The sequence below is a fragment of the Excalfactoria chinensis genome, chromosome 2, assembly GCF_039878825.1.
Source record: "Excalfactoria chinensis isolate bCotChi1 chromosome 2, bCotChi1.hap2, whole genome shotgun sequence".
Classification (NCBI taxonomy): domain Eukaryota; kingdom Metazoa; phylum Chordata; class Aves; order Galliformes; family Phasianidae; genus Excalfactoria; species Excalfactoria chinensis.
This window is the reverse complement of record NC_092826.1, coordinates 27,234,022-27,257,798: the sequence shown is the minus strand read 5'-3', so window position 1 is coordinate 27,257,798 and position 23,777 is coordinate 27,234,022. Positions and strand designations below refer to the sequence as shown.

At 41.8% G+C, this 23,777-nt stretch overlaps 1 protein-coding gene across 1 annotated transcript in view; it reads right to left on the bottom strand.

Annotated features, from left to right (window-relative positions):
* TPD52 (tumor protein D52) overlaps nt 1-23,777 on the bottom strand; it is a 98,055-nt gene that overhangs the window by 35,799 nt on the left and 38,479 nt on the right. Inside the window, exon 6 of the mRNA XM_072329159.1 lies at nt 17,559-17,740. Coding sequence (XP_072185260.1) covers nt 17,559-17,740 — 182 coding nt within the window. The remainder of the gene's footprint in view (nt 1-17,558; nt 17,741-23,777) is intronic.

Here is a 23,777-nt window from a genome sequence, read left to right as displayed (position 1 = left end):
GAAATGCCTGCATGCAGTAAAACCAGCACTGACAAGCAAACTGTTCTAATGTTTTTAGACTTAAAAAAAACATAGGAAAGTTAGTTAACAGCACCACAAACTGTTTTCTACAGAAGGAGCACAGATTAGCCTTAATCTACAGGTATTTCCCATTCTTGCTATCATACATTTACCACCCTGATCCACAGTAGCTATGTACTGGAAAAGGGCTGTCCCACACTGAACCACTGGAACACTACTTCCAGAACTCAAAAAGTATGTCCTCTATTTTCTTTTTAGAATGGTTATTTCAGTTTCCATAAAGTTATTTTGACCTCGCAGGTGCAACACGTGTGCCATGTATACCGCTGTGTACACTGCTGTTTTTGCACACAGGTTACAATATCCTGGGGCCCCTTAGAGAAACAAGCCAACTAATTTATGTTAGAAACACTTTTTTTGTTCCCCTTTTTTCCTGCCTTGATTCACACTTTGTTTTCTTTCTAAGAAAGACATACAAATCATGCTCATTTAGTTTCTGGCTACATACACATCATATATAAATGGTACATACAAATGCATCATATTTTGGGCTGACTTTCCCAGAAAGTACACTAGTTTCAAAAAGAATACCATTCATTTTCACTTCCAATGTGCAAAGAGAAACACTGATAGACAGACTGCCACGCAGCATTATGACTGAAGACTCACACAGGCAAACTCAAGGTAAAATTGAAAAAAAATATATTAAAACTTTATTATTATCTAATCCACTATACTAACAACATTCAAACCCCCCCCTCCCCCCCCCCCCCCTATTTATACCTATTTGTCTGGTTTTATTTTTGTAAGCTACTGCTGCTCCAAGAAAATGAATCAGACCAATGAAGTTACTAAGGATTTTTTCATTTGGGGAAAACCTAAGAGCCCATACTGAGGTTGTTCTCTGAGATACGGGGCCAGGAGGTTAAATTAGTGCATTGCGTGTAATCAGGAAACCTGTTCGTTTCTGATTCTCAACCAAGCAATCAGTCTTCAGTGCATATGCAAGGTCTGCACTCTCTGCTGTCTGAAACTGTAAGAAGTTTGTCTATAACGCCTTGTTTGTTGAAGCAGGAAACTACACTACCATAATTACTTACATCTTACCGCCTCAGTGCTCCAAACCATTGAGCACAGTTATATCTACATCCAGTTTTCAACCCCCCTTTCATTATATGAACCTTTCAAAGGTACAAGAATCCCACTGTGATTAAGGTGAATTTTGCTGAGTCCAAGGATGCAGCTGAAAACAAGAAACCATCTTCACTTCTTTGAAAAATACAGTTTGTAACTTCTTTTAAATTACCTGAAGAGTCAAAATACTTGAGATTGTGCAGGATGCACGTGGCATCCAAATCTGAGTACCTAAGTTAAAACTCTGCTGACGTTTTGCATAGAAAACAAATGAGGGAAACATAGAAACAACCCAAAATTAACCACGAAGCTCTTATTCTTTGTTGGGAATTTTCAAGTTCTTCTTGGCATTTTCTGTCTGGAGCCAAACAGGTGGGTTTTTTCAGACAAGAATTATTTTAAAGAGTGGAAGACATTTACAGACTTAGAACTAATCTTCAGTATCATATATGTCCTCTATAGAGTCGAGGAGAACACTATTTGCTTATTCCTTTCTACAGGAATGAGTAATTAACAGCCTCAGAGTAGTATAACTGTAATGGTTCACAAATAAGTCATTTAACTATCTCTTGCTGGTGGATGGATTTGCTCTTTCCTTGTTCTAAGGTGCTAGGGCTAATCTATTTTGGATGCATTTTGGCTTTTTCACCATTGCTTCTTCCCTGTGAATGAAGAGCCAGTCTGCTACTCAGGACCAGCAAACTCGCCTTTGCAGGAGCAAGTTGAACACTTGGAGTGATTATAGTTCTCCTACAGTGATGAAGGACTATATACTTTTGCCATGATGCTGTCTTGAAGTATCTGCTCTCCCTGTTGCATTCCAGATTGCAACAGCTCTTCTAAATAATTAGCTGCTAAGGACCAGCACTAGGACACAAATGCAAACAGAAGCAAATCACTCATTCCTGCAAGAGATGGCTGGAAGTGGGGGCTTATCTACTGCCCTGCAGTTGAGGCACTGCAGCTCACAGCTCTGATGTGCCACATACGTCACCTATATGGGGAGCATTTCCCTCTCCCATATTTTCCGTAGTGGTTGTTGTCTATCCCACCCCTGAAAGTTGCATGGTGTTCTAATAATTATGTATGTTGTGCTGGGAGCTCTTCCTTTCCTCCCAGCAGAAGAGGACAGGGGGAGGAGAGGATGTGTCAGTCCACTTTACACGTAAATCCTACACCTCCACTCCAAAGAGCTTAAAAAGAACAGTTGTCCAAAAATAATATATGGCCAGCAATGTTATATTACCTTTGTGTGCTTTTGAAATGTTGGCTAGTGATGATACAAACTTGTTAATTGCAAATTCTGGCAGTGTGGCTTCTAAGGACCAGAGCTCTTGTGAGCATCTTGATAAAAAGAGATCAGTTACTGTGGGTGATGTTTGCAGAGCTGTACCACACAGGCACTCTGGAAGACATGACTACAGAAGCATTTTACACCCTTCTGGTGTCAAACAACTTGGTAATAGCTGCATGGAGAGCCCAGCCATGCTATGCGGATAGCCTCATGTGGAAGGCAGCAGAAACACACTAGCAACTGTGATTGGCCTTCCATTAGCCTACATAAGTGAAGATCCTTCTTGCTGTTCTGCCACTCTTCTTAATCCACCCTGTTTCCAGGTAACACCAAAGCTAAGCACCGGGGAGCACACAGCACACTCCTCCACAGCAGCACCCCAATGCCTGCAGCTGCAGCTGTGACTGTGGGGAACCACCTGAGCCAACAACATGGCAGCCCAATGGGGAGGGAGGTGTGAGCCGCCAGGCCCAGCTCACTTGGCACCATGGCTGTATGGCACCATGGTGAGGCCTCCCACCACCCAGCTGCACTTCATCTCCTTAAAAAACAAAACCACAACACCCTTGTTGCATATGCTACTCTGTACTAACTATCTACCAGCAAAGAAAACATAACCTTTTTTAAGTGTTTTAAATTAAACAAATCCTTGAACTTCCATAAATGGAACACCAAGAACTTTGCCCATTCTAGCATTAATAGCCAAGAAGACAGTACAAGTTTTCTTTCTGCTGTTGTTTCAACTTCATTTCTTAAGCTCATAATACTGTAATCTTGTTAGTATCCAATAAGCAAATATTAAACAGTTACAGAAGAAAGCCCTAAAATATTAAAAACATGATGCCTTTAATGCTGGGGAAAAAAAATTAAATCCCACAAATTGGAATTTTCATGATGTGTGAGCTGGTCATACAGATTTTTTGGAGTCTGAAGCCATGACTTTTGCTCTTGGCAAACGGGTTTGAGCAAATAACCTCAATGACATGCGAAGACAATCGCTGTGTTTTAAAATATTCTATTTTAAAAGAGCACAAGAACTTTTACGTTTCCTATTTATGTGTGGCTTTATTTAAATAAAGCAGACACGACTGCTTTGAACACTATCTGTGAGACATATGGCTGTATTTGAGTATACAGGCACTGAGTATGTAAAGCAGGCAAATGTTTGTACAAGTGTTGAAGTATGCCGTGATCCTGCTGAGCATCTGACTGATCACAATCCTGAATGGCCCAATTTTAGTTCAAGAATCCTCACCTTCCAACTACTATCAGGGTTACTGCATGCCCCAGCACAAAAGGACTCATAGATCTAAAGGCTGATAAACGGGAATATTTAGCACCATTTTTGTAATGAACTCAAAACTCTCAGCAAAGACAGACCTTCAAATCCAGGTTTGCCCTATGGTGAGAGAAGAAAAAAAACTGGAGAAATAAACTGCTGCATTGATTCTTTTAAAAGAGCGATTCTAAACTGCTGCAAAATGTTTTTGTTGTTTAGCTTAAGTGCCAACAGAGCATGTTAGATGTATACCAACCTATTCCAAACACACATTAGTCCTTCCCACTGGCTTACCGTAACCCAGAGGTTTAGCTAAATGCACCACTGGTAATTAACATGCACATCAGACCAAAGCCTAGCATACTCTTAATATGTCTTGCAGAAGCAAAGGAATATTTCAAGAACCTTCGTCTTACAGCAGTGTGTAATTCAAGCAACGGAAAGACCCAAAAGGGGATATTGTGTGTTCTGCCATGCATCACTGCTGCTTTGTATCCCCACAACGCTGGCAGCCATGGGCAGGCGATGCATTGCCAAGCAGAGGCTCACCACTTGTTTACAGAGCTCTGTCTGGAGGAAGCAGGGTGCATTTCTTTCCCATCTCCAGCAGACCCTTCAAGGCAGCTGCCAAGAACAGTCTCGAAAGGCTTCAGAGAGAGAGCAAACTCCAGTATTTATTCACTAAAGAGACTGGTGTGGTGCTGGGCACTCTGAAGAGGAGTGAGAGGGAGGAAGCACTACCCTATTCAAAGGTTAAAATGTTTTCATGTACAAAGTCATAGGAAAAAGTCCATGAATTCTAAGTGAAGGACAGATTAGCAATCAGCATATAATTTCCCTTCAGATTGGGATCTCTACATGAATATTTGAAACTAACGAGAACAAATTACAAATAAATTAAACTTGTATGCTGTATTTCTGTATGATATATACAAAAGTCCTAAATGTCTGGCTGGGATTTCATGCTGTAGAGGCAAGTGTTAAACAAGCACACCGTGCTTTTCACTATAGGCACGCTCTATGTAGCTCTATACCAGTTGCGAAATCGGTTCATGAGATCCCATTATCTCTGGAAGAGCCCACGAGCTAATGTGCAAATAAAGACTAGAACAAGAGGTTTCAGAGCAAACTAACAAGCAGTCCTTCCTTCCTTCTTAAAGAATCACTACGTCTGCATCCACAAAGCACAGAAACTTGCACCACTGCTTGGCTGCTGCCATTCCCAAGCTGCTGACACAGCCCGGGCAGCAGTGACCACACAGACTCCACAATTTATTAGGGCAAGTTTTAACAGCTACCGAGTACTCTCGGAATAGCAGCACTCTTTTCTTTATTAATAAATGAGTCTTTATATACTCTGCATTTCCTTCAGCACTGCAGCAATACCTGCCAAAGATTTTTAATTTAATTTTGACCACTTAGGAAACACAGGCAAGGAAAAACAACAGCGGGGGCTGTGCTGTCAGCAGCTCTTTACACAGTATGGGTAATTGCTTACAACCTAGGTGTTGTTGCAGTGCTTCTATTATCTCTGCTTCTTTCTATTCCCGCTCCGGTCCCACAGAAATGCATGTAAAAATAAAGGCAGCAACAACTGCGTTACTTTGTTAGCATATTAGTGAACAGAAATGGAAAGAAAATGACTCTGAAATAACAGGCATGTAACAGAATGCTATTTTTATCTATAAATAACATTTTTTTTTTTATTATTCAGATCTGCAGAACCGTCATATAATACAATAACTTCTAATATACTAATATTAGCAAAGAAACTGAATCCTTTACACAGCTTGGAAACACTCGGCATTACAAGATTTACCCCTCCTACTGGAATTCACCTGCCTTTGTGCCCACGTTGGATAATGGCACGTGAATAGGCTGACAACGAGTTACAGAAAGTGACAGTGGGAAAAAAGCACCTTTCAGGGACTCTGTGTGTAGGAGTAACTGACAGAGTTAATTTTATCAGTCCTTTCGGCTTATTCCAAATGGCAGCCAACACCCACAGCTCTCGCTGATGAAACAGCCCCCTCCATACAGCTGACTACAAACACGAATGCACGACTGAAGCACCAGCGGCATTCCTGCTCACAGTCAGACAGACAGCTTTCTATCAAGTTGTTATCCCAGAACTGCAGAACAGCTCACACTGGAAGATATCTCTGAAAATAGTCCAGCCCAAACCCTGCTCACGCAGACTATGCTGCCCAGGACCATGTCCAGGTATTTTCTGGCGACCTCCAAGGAGAAGACTCCTAAACCTCTTGGGTAACCAGTGCTCTATCGGCCACACGGCACAGAATTGATCCCTGTGTTCAGAGTGAACCAGTGTGTGCCAAAGTGTGCCCACGGTCAGTGCCTCTGGTGCTGGCATTGAGCTCCACCGAACAAAGCCGGGCCCCATTCTGTCTGTACCCTGCTTTCCAGTATTGATGGATACCGATGAGATCCCTGAGCCTCCTCTTCTCCAGGCTGAGCAGTGCCAGCTCACTCAGCCTCACCTCACGCTAGAGGTGCTTCAGGCTCTTCATTTTCATGGCCCTTCTCTGGACTTGCCCTCCAGTAACTCCACATTTCTCTTGAAAAACACAGTATGAACCCAAAAAACTGAAGAACTCAAAAAGAAACTGGAATAAATTCACTAACAAAACAATAAAAAAGCCCCGTTTTATTATGATGATTTGTGGGAGGCTCGACTCATGGTTTCTGAACAACGTGAGGTTGATCTATCACCAGCAGCACACTCCCCTGGCTGTGTTAATCCCCTTCTCAGACTCTCTGACTGTATCTATTCTAGAGGGATGAATAATGACCACTCCTCAGCTTAGTGTTATATGATAGCACTTACTTTCCTGAGTAGGATTTACGTTATATGAAGACTTATAATTCACATTTGGTCCTAGAAATAATTAATTCAATTTCTCAACCTATAAACTAAACAGCCTGTGTCTCTGGGCAAGCCTACACACCTCTCCACGGGTTGCAATGCAGAGATCACAAGCCAGATGAGGTGAAGCTGGCTGCCAAACTACAGGGAAAGGCCACAGAAGCACAGTGCTGCAGCTGAGCCTGCTGTGCTAACAGGAGGGCTGAGAGCAGAGGCACACAGCCTCATACAGCAGGTAGGCTGCTTCTGTAAGCTGGGCTGTTTTTCCTTCTCTCCTCCACCTGCGCTACAGGAATGGAAGACACTGATCAGGATTTAAGCTAGGAACATGTGAACACTGATGTGCTGTATGCTGAGTAAAGCACCGCTCCCCATGCCCCAGGAATACACAGCACCTACCAGCAATGCCAGAGTCCCTCATACTGGGGAGAATGGGGTTTTCAGCAGGAACTGCAACCTTCTACGTCTGGAGCAGCTGAGATTCCTACAGCCTTGCCAGGCTATTGAGGAAATTAATTGTACCTTACTCAAAGTATTTCAGGAAGAGAATCACTCCCCAGATGCAAGGCTTTCTCATAGCATTGAAAGACAATAATTTCCGAATAGGTTCCGTATAGAGAAGTAAGTCACTTATTCTCATGGATTTCAGAACAAAACACTAGAAACAATTTTAATTCTTTTGCCAAATGATGAGTTTGTAATTCTAGTCTCTATAGTTTCTGACATCCAATACCTGAATTAGGGCAAAAGAGAGTTAACCCATCTCACCTTCTACAGACAACACTCAGGCATTCCAATGCAGAAGTCCATTTCCCAAGCTCTATTTTCTATTCTATTGTGTGTGTGTGTGCACGTCCACATATGAGAAAATGTGTGGCTTAATAAGCACTTACAGCTTTGACACAGCCAGAAAAGCCCCAGGCCTCCTATGAACTGCTTTGTTCTCCTAAGACTTTTTATACAGCATATTCCATCTCCCATTTATCACAGTGCCATGGGAAGACAGAACTGGCACGACATCTTCACCAGTGAATGCTGGAGTTTTTTAGGTTTGGGTTTTGTGGCTTTTTGTTTGCCTGTTTGCTTGCTTTGTTTTCGGTTTGTTCCTCCAGAGACCATCAAATCTCATAACTCTCTGCTACTTTAAACTAATGTAAGAATTACTGTCAGAAAACAAAGACAAAAAGTGATTTGCAAGATAGCGTGCACTGCTGTGGAAGTAATCCTAGGTCCATGCAGAACTGTTCTTTTTGTAAGCAACACCTGCCTCGTGCGATTCCATTAACCAAAGCCAAAAGTACCTATCTGTGATGAAAAATCTGCAGTCCAAAAAGTAGTTTAAAGACAGTGGGCTCCAGGAACTCTGGCAGCAGAGCCTTGTGCATTACAGAACCACACAAAGCCAGCACCTTAATTTGTGGTTGAGTACAACCACCAAAGAAGGATCTGCAGTGGGTGGCAAGAACAGTCACAATTGTAAAGTAACCAAGCAAATAATAAGCTGTGTCCATAGGGGATAGAAATGCTATAATTTCAGAATTGCACACTGCCATAAATAAGTGAGAGGTTATTTACTGAAGTACACAGACTAGGTTTGCAATCACATGGCTATTCTGTGAGCATGCTTTTGAAAAGAAAGCTGAAATTGTTCGACAGCAGACACAGTGGCACCGCATGCATTGTTTGGGCTAGCAGCAATGGTGCATTGCTATATGGTAGCTTTGTAGAAAAGGGAGTTCGTGCCACCTCCTTGAGTTTAGCTGTCTTAAATATAAACAATAAGGCTTCCTTTTCAAGTTGCAGTATTGGTATGTGGGAACAGGACAACAAGATCAGTCCTGCTTACCATTTCTCCCTGGAATTTGGGCAGAGTTTGTGACCGAGGGCTGCTAAGAGTGCCAACAGCTAATGTTGCTGATGAGCAGTGCCAACCACCTTGGTCCTCAGAGGATTTCAACATGGCATTCTGGTACTTTTAATCACAGCAAGAGACTGGTTTTCACAGACTGGAGACTGGCTGTCTGATGATGTTTTCTGTAAAAGATACAACTTGGAAGAGATTCAGGAAAACATGTGTGAACTTCGTTTTATACTTCAGCAAGTTTGACCGGGTCATGATTATTCAACAAGTCAAGAATAAGCTGGTCTACATTCATCCCTTAAAATGCAGAGGAATTTGGCCCTCCAGTAAGTGCGTGCTTATTTTGATGGGTAGGACAACTTTCAAGCTGAGGAGTCTGAGGGGCGAGTAGGCAAGTCTGAAGACTGCTCTAATTACAGGGAGCTCTTTGGTACTGCAAAATTATCAGCAACACGGCACTGATAGACTGATGAACTTAAACCACTTAAAGTTACATAAGCACAAAAGAAATCGCTGTTACATGAGGTTACCAAATTGTCGCAGGCTGTTTTCTTATGTCACAACACGAATCTGTTGTCTCGGTTTGGGTTGTTTTGTTTTTGTTCTTCTTTTTAAACAGGCAAGAAATACTTAAAAAAAAACACCAAAGAGACTTGATGACTAAAGTATAGAGAAAGCTTTAACTCAGGCAGTTCTAGCTGATTACATCAGATGATGTTAACATGTACGTTAGCAAATTATGCAATTTCTGCCTCAATTATTTATCAGGGGGAAAAAATGGATTTCTCACATTTCCCATCTTCCCATTTCTGCATTACTGGCACCCACTCCTACAATACAGCCACCTTTAAGACATGCTGGCTGCTTAGAATCACACAGTAAGACCGCAAACTCTACCGGTTCACTTGGAAAACTCACTGATAAAGAGGTGAGCAGTAATACGTAAGCTACAAAAGTTTACTAACTTCTGTAATACTGAATAGATATAATATTAAAATGATTATAAATGTAGTTACACTGCATATTTTAATATACATTTGAAATTATAACTGGGGGGGAAAATAGAATACAGTAAACAAGATTAGGAAGGGTTCGAGTTCATGTTACAGCACAAATAGAAGCAAGACCACGTGAGCAAAACAACAACACTGCAAGATTAAGGAAGGAAGAACAATAATTAATTCAATGTAACAGCGCGGCTGCATATTTTCTTCATTTTATTGCCATTTTTCTACAGAGATGAACAAAAGCCTGCATGCCACACACTGAAAAATCTGCACGGTCGTCTGGAACATGACTTCTTTTTGACATCACTGTCGCCATGGCTGAAATGCACCACCCAACACCTCACTGTGCTCACACGCACTGTGTGATCTCCATAAACATTTCACAAGTCTTGCTGAATGTCAGCGGGCACACATTTTTCTGTGTAGAGGAATTTGATGCCATACCATTGCTTTACGCACGCTTTCATGTCAGCCACCATGGTGTCAGACTGCCCCTCTGCTGCCAGCTGCCACACAGCAACAACATGGAATGGAATATCAGTGGGAAGGTTCAACCTCTGCTGCCATCCCACCAACATCCGCCTCTGACTGCCCAGGCCAGCAAAATAAAACAGGAGGCATTATTTTGTCGCAGCCCACTTACAATGAGAAAATACTGCTAGCACAGTTACTGTTGTCTTGATCCTCACTTCATGAAGGTAGGAATCTTCCCCAGCACTTCTGGAGCCTTTTCTACACAAGAGCCACACCATGGACATGAAAATCCCAACACTACATTTCCATGGGTTTTCAGCCCCAGCTTTTTGGGCATCTGGAGGAATTCAATAATGGTCCCTGCAAACCCGTCACTCGTATTGTAACTCTCACACAGCTTGTTAGCAATTTCCTTCTTTCCCCTTGAGAATTACACACCATGCATAGATGTTACTTTGCTGGCAGCCGACAGTAAAAAGGAAATAGACTCCCATAAAACACAAACGTGTAAAGCTAAAATCAGCACTGTCACAGCAAAAAAAAACATGTTTCCTTTATACATCACTATGACTTTTTTTCCAAGCAGTAGTAGCTCCATCAGCATTAGGAGTTTGACACGAAGGCTGTAGGATGTTCTTAGGCCACCAGAGCACTGTGACTTTCCTGGTTTCCTTCACTGACTCCGAACAGACTCTACCCTCCTTTTTCCCCCAGATTACTCCTCTGTGCATCACCTTCATAGCTACCTAAGCAAAGTTTTCACTGGAGACCTCCCATATTTTCCTTCCTATTATTTTCCATTTCTTTTTCCAGGATAATTTTAGCTTCTCTCTGCCCTATCCACCAAGCACTGTTATGACCATGAGCTTATGATTCCCACCGAGTTTAGTCCTTCTCTCATGCTGAAGGCTACTTCATCTTCTCTCTTCCCCCACTGCAAAGGTCTGAAGTACAACCTTTCTCCTTTCATCTTTCCTTAGGATTTGTGCCTCTCAGACAGAAAACAGGGAAGTCTAACAGCACTGCTTTAAAGAAGATACATCACCACGCATGTTCTGTGAGGTGGGAACTTTGTCACAAGGGGCACAAAAAAGGCTCAGGCATTCAACGCTTTATTTTGTTGAGGCTTTCACGCAAAGGTCTGCCCTCAAGGCTCTTGGCCCACGTGCAGAATGTGAAGGAGCAAAATATTATTAGCTGTAGAGGAGGACAGAGCTAGAAATCATTAAAACCAACTAAATTCAGACAGGTTCATGGAACTAGCAGGTACACATCCAAGAGAGCTGTTTAATATCACTGCAAAGCCTTCTATTCAGATGGCCACGATGACTGAGCAAAAGACTTCTCAACACCAGAAAAAGGCAAATGCTCCTTCTACTGCTGTTTGCTGTGTTAGGTTTCCATGGCATGCTTCTAGATATGCCCTGCTGCAGAACAGTTTCTCAGAGGCAGATGCTGCTTAGTTTGCAGATGTCACAAACAGCACATGAAAGAGATAACCAATGAACTTCAGTGACCTCTGTTCTTGTACATGGTGCACAGGGACAGCAGTTAAGTGCATCTCCTGGCCTGCCATGCACTGCAGGAGGATCCTGCCGCCTCCCCTCACGTTCCTCCTCCCTAACTGGCCCAAAAGATAAAATCTGCTTGACAGAATCAGCTAGTATAAAAACGGTAAAGCATTTCATGTGCACAGCGCTATAAGAATTAAAATGAACACTTACAGTAAAAGACTGTGGCACTTAAAAAGGACAGACATCATCAAAATGCTTTATTTAATGTTGAACACTGTAATCCAGACAACTGAAACAAAAAAAAAATACCAAAAAGGAAAAGCCAGAAAGCATCACACAGATTACTGGAGTTACGCCCAGAGGAGAAGAGTCATTGATGTAATCTGTCTCAACTTCAGCAAGGCCTTTAACATGGTACCCCACAACATCAAGCTGGGGGATGAAAGGCCTGAGCACAGCCCTGCTGAAAAAGACTTCGGGGTCCTGGTGGATGGGAAGCCAGACATGAGCCAGCAATGTGCCCTCACAGCCCAGAAAGCCATTAATATCTCAGGCTGCATCAAAAGAAGTGGCCAGCAGGTTGAGGGAGGTGATCCTGCCCCTCTGCTCTTTGCACTGGTGAGGACTCACCTGGAGTACTGCGTCCAGATGTGGAGTTCTCAGTACAGGAGAGATGTGGACCTGTTGAAGGGCATCCAGAGAAGGGCCACAAGAATGACCCATGGAAAGGAGCACCTGTCCTACAAGGACAGACTGAGAGAGCTGGGGCTGTTCAGCCTGGAGAAGAGAAGGCTGTGAGGTGACCTGATAGAGGCCTTTCAGTATCTAAAGGGGAGCTACAGGAAAGAAGGGGACAGACTCTTTAGCAGGGTCTGTGGCAACAGAACAGGGGGAAATGGCTTCACACTCAGAGAGGGTAGATTTAAGTTGGACCTAAGGAAAATGTCCTTTATAGTAAGGGTGGTGAGGCACTGGAATGCCTAGTGACGTGGTTGATGCCCTGTCCCAGAGACTTTCAAGGTAAGGCTTCATCAAACCCTGAGCAACCTATTTTAGCCGTGAATGTCCCTGTTCTTTGCAGGGAAATTGGACTAGATGACCTTTAAAGGTCCCTTCCAACTCTAAGGATTTTATCATTCTATGATCTATTAGAACTCTTTTAGCTGTGAATAGGCTTAGTCCTGCCAGTTGTCTGGTCTTTTTGACTTTTAAAGAAAGGAGTTGGAAAGGTTATGTCTTCACCACTGTCTCTCTAAACATTGCTAGAGACATTCTGGACTGCTATACACTCAACAGTAAGGGGAAAAAGGCTTCAGCAAGCGAAGGGTGAAAGCAACACCTTTCCTTGTGCAGTAAGCTGTCAAACACTGTGAGGCAGATTGCTTTGTGCTCTGCTGTACAAAAGACTGTTGGTTCTAGCTGAAAGAAGCACATTCCCATGGAATGACTTTGGAGTAGGTGACTCCAAATTCACCCCTAGCTCAACACACAGTGAGTGCTAAGTACCCCTTCTCAAACTGGACCTAAATCAAATGCTGTCATACTGAAATCTTTCCATCTTCCTCATGGACTTCTTTTTGGACTTCTTTTTTATTTTTTTTTTTCATTTTTTGAGATTCTTTGAAGTGTCACCCACCACAATTAACTTCAACCTAAGACAGCCTTAATAAATAAATTCACTAGAAAACAGTCAACATCGTTCACACCACCCAGCCTAAAAAGATGCTATTTTTAAGTGGATTTCACACCATCCCTACCTATAAAATGTTTTAAAAATAGAACAAAAAGAGAAGAATCTGAAATGTTTCCCAAATAAAACTCACCCTGGCAACCATTCAGACAGCATAAACATTTTCATACAACGTACAGAAACAACATTAGGTAATGTTTTATGGTGCTCATCAAGTTATCATGTTCTAAATCACAGCCAGCATCAAGTGCTTTCTTCCACTCCTTTACTATTTAAGTCTGGCAAATATGCACTGTATATGAAAGGTGTCAAGTAAAATTGCCACAGGATATACTGGAAATCCCTGCACCAGCTGCATGCTCCAACAGAAAGGAAGTGTCTTTCTGATTCTATAGCCTGATAACTCTGGAGTTGCTGGAGGGCTACAGCAATCTTTGAAAATAAAGCTTCATTACACCTGCATGGAAAGGTGCATTTAATCCTCTTTGGAAGCTGATCCTACAATCCTACATTTCAGAAAATGGCTGAAAGCCATTGTGATTTCAATGGGAATTGGTCATTAACAGCACAGGTGCAGACCACGCAACAGGCAGTGTCAGCATAACACCTTCCCACATTCTCCGGCTCTTAAGAATTCCATCTGATAATGGCAGAAGCTGGTTGTAACAGCAATTTTTCTTTGCCATGGATTAAAGTGCTGCTCATTTGGAGACATAATAGAGACACGTTCCTCTTTAGGATTTCATTTCCTCTGTGTATTAAAAGAAAGGGGCAAAAAATATCAAGTTCTTCCTATGGCTGAAAAGTTTACACTGGCTTTCCTACAGACCCATTGTGCCACTTGTAAAGTACCTGCATTCTTTACTGAATTCCTATATTGTTGGCATAAAAGTAAAATGTAATACAGCATTTACATCAGTGTGTACCAGGAAAATATATATTTATTAATTACAGTGTATATTTAATAAGTAAAGTGCATATTGAATAAGATCCTGTAATCATAACAGTAATAAATATTCCCGTCACGTGAAGTAAATCTCACATCCGTATGCATCCTTGCCTGACCCTACTGACATTTCACCAGCCAACACCTGTGATCTCCAAGCTGATCTATGCTTCCAATCTCCAAACAGCCAAGACTGATGAAATATGCTTTTTCAACCCCAAGGAAGAACTTCTCCAAGGAGATGGAAAGAAGGAAAGCAGCCAATGAAAAAGAAAATTCAAATGGGCTCAACGCAATATAGGTTTTGTCTTACTACTGCTTGAAGCTTTACTTTACCTAATAGTTTATTATGGGATGGAGTATTTTGTTGTTGGTTTTGTTTCTTTTTGTTTTGCTTTCGTTGTGTGGGGTGTGGGTTTTGGTTTGAAAGGTGAAAAATCACATTAGAAGAACTGACAGAAAAACAGATTCAGGCAGCTACTTCAAATTTGCCAAGCTAAGGACACCACTTTTTCCCTTCACTCAAGGCAGTCTTGAGGATGAAATCCCTTCTGATTACCACGTGGCAGCAGAACTGCAGTCTTTCACTTGCACATCCCAAGCAATCCTAACTGTGAGGCTCAGGACCGAGCAGGTTAAGAGCAGCAGTTTTTCAGACAATCAGAGAATCGTGATGTTGGAAAAGCCCACTAAGATAATTAACCAGAATGAGGGGAATCTCACATGGAATTTCTGTTTCTCAGTAACTTCTAGCACTTTCAGAAATCAAAGGATATCACATCAGCAAGCACCTAGTATCAAAGAAAACAGCTGATTTCTCAAAAAGAATGAAACAACCAAGGATGTACCAAAAGAACACGTCCTCACTAAGACATCTCCTTACATAAATGGCAAGAGAAAGGGGTTTCCCCCATGAAGATTCTGAAGTAATATTCTGGAGGAGGTGCTAAGTACTGACAAGCCAATACATTAATACCAAAGAGCAGAAGCACTAGAAGAGCCATGCTCACAAAACACGTCGTCATAAAACTAGGGTTATGAAATTCCACATTTGATGACTAATTTTGACTCTCTTGCATTACATAGCTGGCCTTCAAGAAATCTGTAGATTAAGATGTACTTCCTTCTCTTCGGCACAAACAATCAGTAACAAATCAGTAAATCTTCTTACTGATAACAAGCCAGTAAGTATCGAAACTTGTTTCCATTAGCAAAGGAATTAACAGAAATAACAGTGACAAAGCCTTAAGGCAGCCATCGAGGTAAATAAGTATAGCACTAAATATACACCTCAAATTCTATTGAGTTCCTTTCATCTTTTGGAAGAAGGTACTGGAGCACTGTTCTGACCCTTTTTCTGGTGATCAAAAACAGTTATTCCCTTCCAAAGGGAACAACTTCTTATTTTAAGGTGCATAAGCAGCAGAAAACATTAAGCATTTGTACTCACTCAGAAGCCAGGGTATGAAAAGATCGTATTTGTTTTGGTAAGGCAAACTTTACACAGTAAATCAGTGAGCTGCTGTCTTCACTAATTACACAGATGAAAGCAATAGTACAGGATATGTGTTTGCATATTCTTTCTACTACATTTTAATAAGCAATGAGATCCAAACTCAGCAACATCTCAATAGTATTGATGGTACACATAGTTAACTAAGACAGCAATTTGCTGGGCTTATTTCTCATTCTAAAGTACCTCTGTAAACTTCACATTACAACCCCACTCAGAAATAGACTGGAACAACTATGTTATATGACAAGTTAACGACAAACAGAAGATTGCCTATAATTGAGTTCTTTGATAAACCTCAACAAATTTTTTTAAGTTCCAATTACAGAAATATAATCAACTTCAAAAAGGTGGTGAGATTTACTTAAATTATTTCTTTTCTGATGCAAGTATTTCTATTTAGAGGATCTGGTCCATACAGCATTTAAACACTTAGGAAAGCATCAACAAATTCAGTTTCTGGGACTGAACTGACAAGAAAAGGGATGTGAATAGGCCTCCTACATCTCAAATGAAAGCTGGGGGCATATGGATGTATTGGGATCAACACTGCTACTCCACTGACACCACATTCCCGATGCTGGAGATGCTGCCTGTATCACTAGGTGAAGCGCTGCCTTCGGTTCCAAAACATGCAGACTCTACTGCCACTCCAAGGCAGGGGGAGGTACAACACTATGTAGGTCTACCTGCTTTTATCACTAGAACAGACAGGCAAAATTATTATTAGTCTAGATCCTCTCAATGCCAGGTTTACACTCCTAAAGCCAAGCAGGCAGCTTTGAAGCTTCTGCTCCAATAAGAGCATCCTCAGGCCTCCTCCCACCATAACACCAGCATGCGCCAACAGGAGAGAAATCCAACAACAAGAGCAAGATGAGAGGAGTAAGAAGAGAAGCATTAGACCAAACACTGAGATTTTTTTTAGGAAGGTGTATTTCACTGAAATACATTTTTTATCCACACACTGTCTTGTCATCCCGATATTACAGAGCACCACTAGAAAACAAGATGCTAACAACACACAAAGAAGCAGAGGGTGTAAGGCTCAGCACTCACCAGGTGAAAGAACACTGGTTAGTGACATCAAGTTGATATGAGAAGGTGTCTGTTCCCCAAACGTGGGAAAAAGCAGGCAAGCAAACAAAGAGGACATGATAAGGTGGCTGCACCGAAGCAAGAAAGCAGCAGGAATTCAAAAAGCCACGCCACCAACCATGCAGAGACAGCTGAGAGTTATGGGTCAGTAGCAGAGAGAAGACACAGTGTGATGGTGGATGCCTGCTCTGAGCTGTCTGATCAGGGAGTGGACTAAACCTCCTTCGGAGCACCAGGAGCCACCTAATGACTGTAGACCTTCCTAAAATGAAAAGATTTCCTTATCTGTAATTGGAGCACCACTGTAACTAAGTTGTACTCTGGCTTGGTCAGAAATTGCAAGGATCTAGTTATTTTCAAGAAACAAACTGAAGAACACATTAACTGAGTTGAATCAAGCAGGAACAAAAGCAAAATCACACACAAACACAATGTCATTTTATCACAAAACTCATCAGTCCGTTACCAATTTCCTGCCAGCAGGCATTTCAGTTGAAGAAAAATTCTGTTAACTCGAATACACAAGTATGTGCAGAAATGTTAACAAATTACTGTAGAACTCTAACCAGTGTTCTGCAAGCAGTCTGCACCTGAATGAAAACCACCTTCCTTTGGCCCTCATAAATAATGGAAACATCGATATAGCAAATTCACAAAAAGATATGGATACAACAGAATGACTCCTGAGTTACACAGACATTAGTTCTGCACAGTGACTTAACTTGCCTAGTTTAAACCGCACAATTCATACAAGCCATGAAAGTCAAACATCATCAAGTCCAATTACCTATCAGTTTGTTATTCACCTATTTTAATTGCTTACCATGATTTATTACTTACTTTCCATCTACTTCGGGTCTTTTGCACACGCAGTGAAACTTGCCACCAAAATCTATATAAAGGTCATCTTCTACAACCTGGAATATTTGACCAATGGCGATTTTATCTTTGGCAGGTCCCATCTGAATCAAAGGTGAGCGTCTCAACATGGATGCAAAGGATTCTGTTCTTTCTGAAGGAACCTACAGATAAAGAAAAGTATCGTTTCAAAAAAGATATCATCTCGAGGAGAAAATAAATCAAACTCATAGCATAGAAAAAGGCTTCGTTCACTATATTGCAAGTAAAGATTTCATGCCCCTGGTGCATTTTTATTAAGACTTCTCAGGAGACACCTGTTAATTTCTCCAACCCAAAATATTCCACATATTGAAGACTAAGACTACGACATACTCTACTACTGCTTGGGCAAGTTAACTCTAAAATGTATCCCCCAAAATTAGCCCTGCAAAGAACGTATCCCGTATCTTTGTTACCTCCTTTGTGAAAACCAAAGCAGAATTAGTAGCCGGCAATTACTCGTGCAACTGTTTTTTTTAATGAATAATGCTTAAATCTTCACTTTAAAGAACAAAACTATTTTGACAAAACAGCAGAAGTAGAAGGTATACACAGGATGGATCTAAGGTGTTAAGAAAAAAATGAACAATCCGTAACTGAAATCCAACAGGTGAATCAAAGGGAATAATTGTCTCGAAGAAGCGAGAAGAAATGTTGCTAGGCATTCTCACAGTGAATTACTATTTCCAACACAATGACTAAAGGTGTTCAGCACAGCACGTGAATGTGACAGGGATATATAGGCATATATATCCTCAGCACAGGGGAACTTGGGCCTGAAATTGCCCCAAAAGGTTGGATATTAGGAAAAATTTCTTCTCTGAAAGAGTGGTAATGAATTGGAATAAGCTGCCCAGGGGGGCGGTGAGGAAACCATCCTGGACGTGTTCAAGATACACGTGGAGATGCGGCATCGAGGGATGTGGTTAGTGGGAATGGTGGTGATGGGTTGACAGTTAGACTACGTGATCTTAGAGGTCTTCTCCAACCTTAATGATTCTATGAATTCAGGGCATGAAGTTTAACTAAATCACACCCCTCTCACCAGTAAGAAAGCAAGGGTAATCTAGAATCTGTAAACAAGGCAGTATAAACTCTCTTCACACTTACTAAGCCATCAGAACACAGGCTAGCACTGACTGGTCCTCCCTGGCTTTCCATAACACTGTAGTACAGAGCAGTGGGAAACAATCACATTGTAGCGTGTAACACAACAGCAGAGGTAATGCACATCAGGAACTTTCTTCCTTCATCGCAGAATGGCTTGGGTGGGAAGGGACCTCAAAGATCACCTAGTTCAAACCCCCTGCCAGGGGCTGGGTTACCACCCACCACATCAGGCTGCAAGTTATTTAAATCAAAGAATCAAAACCATGCCTTCCTGGACCGCAGACAAAAGACATCTTCCATCTGCAAACATGTTATTTACCAAACATGACACAACTGGGGGGTGGGGGAGGAGCAGGGATACTTTACACTGACGGCTTCAAGCACACACTGAAAAGTCATCTACATTTCCTATGAAGAGAGAAGAATGCCATCATTTTCAATCTGCACATTTGGAAACTTCTACTCTCAAGGAAGTCAAAACAAGCAGCAGTTTGGAATTCCAGTTTTCCTGGAAGGCACAAACAGAGTGGGCTGTTCAGACACGATATAACCTCAGGAATTGAAAGCTAGAAATGTGACACAGCCCGCTCAGCTTGCTGCTTCAGAAAACGGAACAGCTTGAACGGAGCATCCTGAAAACAAGAGCCAAACAACGTGCCTGCCAACACACACACACGCACAGACAGAAAGCTGCTGCTGATAGTGAACCACCAGCAGAGAAGAAGGATTTCATACACAAGTGTTACTATCGTACATAGTTTCAAGCATAGGAATTTTTAATGCAGTTGAAATTCAAATTGATAGAAATTAACTGCAGGGGACACATTTGTGAGTGCTTCGAGAATGAATGCAGAACAGAGGAATAATAAGAGGAAGTACGTACATGAGATGTATCATATGAATGGATGGGGCTGCGGTAATAATCTACATGCAACTCAATTCAATATATCATATCATAGAATATGACACAGAATGGTCTGGGTTGGAAAGGACCACTATGATCATCTAGTTTCAACCCCACTGCTATGTGCAGGCTCACCAACCACCAGACCAGGTATAGAAGTGAAGCAGACCCACACAGATGCCATAAGCTTGCATTCAAAGTGATCACCCCTTCAAAATGACTCCATCTGGGCAAGAGATTACACATCAATCCTCATACAGAAATTAGGAAATCGGCTTTAAGGGAAACTGCATCACCAAAAAGTGCAAAATTCAGAGGTCTTCCCCTGATATTCTCCTTATAAAATTACCAGAGTTTCAAAAATCACTCACTTGCCTTGGAATTCAGCAGCCTGTCCCTCTAAAGTTATCATCTATTATCATTTGGGATCACAAACATTGTTTTCAAAGGTGATGATACATCTTAGCTGTAGGTAGTCACTCAGCACCAAGCAGTGTCAGTCAAGTACAACAAAACTCCATGGTTCACTACTTTGCCCACTGTCTGTGGCTCTTCTGCTGGTTGTTTTAATCCCTCCTTTCCCAACCAGCACTACTCTGTTTCTCAGTACTGTGCTCCTGAGTTCAGCTTTTCCAAGGAGGATAACAGTGAAGACAATCACTAGGAAAATTATACCAGAAATGCCCACAGCAAAGGATTTTCTCCGGACACCCAGAAAGAGCAGCTCAATGCCACACAGAAAAACAACTTTTCCAAGTAAAAAATTAACACAGTCAAGTGGTAATATATAGAATCTTAGAATACTATGGGATGGAAGGGATCCACGAGGATCAAGTTCAACTACTGGGACTCCTGGGTGCAAGGACTCAAAAATACATATAGTTTAAATCCAGAAGGGCAGTATACATGATGTTGGAAGACAGAGACACAAACTTGGAGCCACCAACTAGTAGAGATGTTAGCTCTTCAGAAGACTGTGTTTTCAAACAGATCACCTTCCCACATACTTCACCTGCTCTGAGACTAAACATTTCACTAAAATCTCTCTAGGGACCTTCAGAAATTCCTTTAAGACTTATTAATTTACAATAGAGCTCCTTCCCAAGCTGAGTATTCCAGCTCCCTCACCCTTTCCTAACAGGAGAGGTGCTCCAGGCCCTTTATGACCTTGGTGGACCTGTATTAGGCTCTCTTGGGTACATCCATGTCTCTCCTGCACTGGGGAGCCCAGAACTGGACAGAGCACCCAGGTGTGGCCTCACCAGTTGCTGCTGAATGGATCACATCCCAACACCTGCTGGCAATACTTTGCCTAATGCAGCCAGGATACCACATGCCTTCTTGACAGCAAGGGCACACAGCTGACTCACGTTCAACTTGGTGTCCACCAAAACCCCCAGGACCTTTTCTGCCAGTACTGACCCCAGGGATGCACCACAAAATGCTGGCCTGCAACTAGACTTGTGTCACTGATAAATCTCATCCATATCTTTCCTGCTCCTTTCATACAACGGCACACTGTATGCACTACCACAAAATCACAGAGGTTGGAAAGGACCTCTGGAGATCATGTAGTCCAACTCCCCGGCTAAAGCAGGTTCCCTATATTAGGTTGCACAAGAAAGCACCCAAGCAAGTTCTGAATATCTCCAGATGAGATTCTAGTTAATAACATCATTCTGTCTCCCCGGCAGGAAAAAAACACAGGCCCAAAGATCTCCTCCCCCATGCAAAATCGCCTGGGAAATAATCTCTGTACACAACACACAAGTGCTATATTTATACACTGATAGATGGATGTATTGGTTCCTTCCTAGAATATAAAGTCAGTGAGACCCAACTCAGCTCTTGTACCAAGAATTCAGTTCTCATTCTTCACTAAGGACAGTTTTCCAAGAACACAGTGCAATCTACTTCAATGCTATCGCTGGTCTGCAAGTGCACAGTTTTCTTCACTCTGCTCCCTGGAGAGGAACTTCTCAGGAGCATGAAGGTCTAATTCAAGTATACAAGAACCATGGAAAGACTCTATTGAAACATCCCATGAAGAATGCTGCTGGGAACAGCCTAGAAACAAAGAACAAGCTAAAATGCTGTATTTTTCCCAGTTCTTTGCATAATCTAAAGAAGCTTTCATCAGGAAGGAACTTACCTCAAATTTTTAAAGAGATTTAATGGCATTTTGAGGAGTTCTTTCCTCCACAATTTCTATATCTCCTTACCTGCATTCCCCACAATGGGGCTAGAGAAGAACAGTAAGGCAGTAGAATAGTACTCTTCTCTGACTCGCACTGAGCATTACCCACACAGCTGGGATACATACAATGAATTGATCACCCATCTAGTTACAAAAGCTGGAGATCATGAAAGAGTCAGAAGCACAAGCAGAACATTCTTTTCAAGAACCTGAAGCGTAAAGGCTTTTTTCTTCCCTTAAACTCCTAGCCTGTTTGATTTGCCTTCTAATTTCCTAAGGTTGAAGGTTATTTATAAATCTTCCTATTATAGGGAAGGTTATTTATAAATCTTTGGACACCTTCCACTCGCTCCGCACATAGTTTAGTGATAAAAATGCAGCTCTTTCAATCATAAAATATTCTTCACAATTATAAATACTAACCAGAGAGTTTAAAAAGTCATAGATTTAAACGCCAATGAGGTCCAGATGAAAGGAGTAACTCCAGTGGAAGAAAGAAGCATACAGATTCTGGAGCAAAGCCTGTGACTACACAAGCGGGGTGGTCCTATCCCACCCACTGCACAAGATATCTTTCAAACCCTAGCTACATGTTTTGTGTTTGCTTGCAAAGACAAGCAGCTCGCATGTCGGAATGCAGGAGATATGGATGAAACATGGAGAAGTGAGATAGGAGATTGGTAAAGGGAGGGCTACAGTTAGCGGGCTGAAGACCCATCAGCAGCAAGCAGCATGAAAAGACCACTATTTAACTATGAAATCTGTCTCCTCAGCATTGCCACGCATAGCTAGAAAGGTTTTTCTGTCCTGGCTTATTTACATTAAACAATAAAATAAGAAGCTGATGTGGAATAACAAGTTGGTACAATGTCACAACAGCTAAAGGCAAAATGGCTGGGAGATGCCCAAACCTGACTGGAAAAGGTCCTGAGCAATCAGACCTAAGGCTGTGTTGTTTGGAGCAATGGGTCTGAACTGAAGACACTGAGATATCATTCAACATGCATTATTTTATTTAATAATCAGAGAAGACTGAAATTCTGCTATAAAGTATATTAGAATTCATTAAGCCTTCACCTGACCATACATACATAATGATAAAGCACTTATTTCAACCAGCAACCTAAAAAAATTCATTGCTTTCTACTAGCCCACCGGGCCTTGCTTTTCCATACACTGTTACTACTAAGAGTGTGCACTGCTAATGGGCTACGAGCCTAAATACTAGGCATTTTGTAAAAGTTGTTGTAGGCCTCAATAAGGCAACAGTTCACAGTGATTCAGTTTGCTTTTCAATTCCTGTAAGCAACGCACAACCAAGTGCTCGTTGAAAAACTGGTAGTCTTTGCAATTGTTAAACTTCTCAAGATTCTCAAAGCTACCAAACACATTTTTCTGGTGACCGCCTCCATTCTATACATTGAACTCTTTGGGCCCATTGCTGATGGTTCTTTGCCAAGAAGTTCAATGATTTTTGTGCTGCTGTTACAGTACAGTACTTCAGGTTTCTAGCCACATGCCGTATGCTCCTACCAGACCAAAGACATGCAGCCCTCTGACTCAAGTACCTTCTGTATGTACAGTTCTGAACTTGCTCACAACATTATACCCAGCAGTAATCAGTATCTTTAGAGCTTTCTTAAAGCAAAAGCTCTGCTTCTTGCACTAGCAACACAAAAGGTTTAGAAAACTATATTTTAAAAGTAATCCTCTGCCCTAAATGTGTATTACATATTTGCTCTAAAATAAGTGTGATCAATTTAGATCTGTTCAGCACCAATCCCATCTTGCATCTCCAGGATCATGCCAGTGCAGAGCTATCAAGAGTGCTCTCTCTCAGCCTGCTCCATCCTCCAGGCTTCCTGTGTTCCCAGCCCTTCTGCCCCAGTTCAAAGCAGCCCTGGAGGCATTCAAGGCCAAGCTGGATGGGGCACCAGGCAGCCTGATC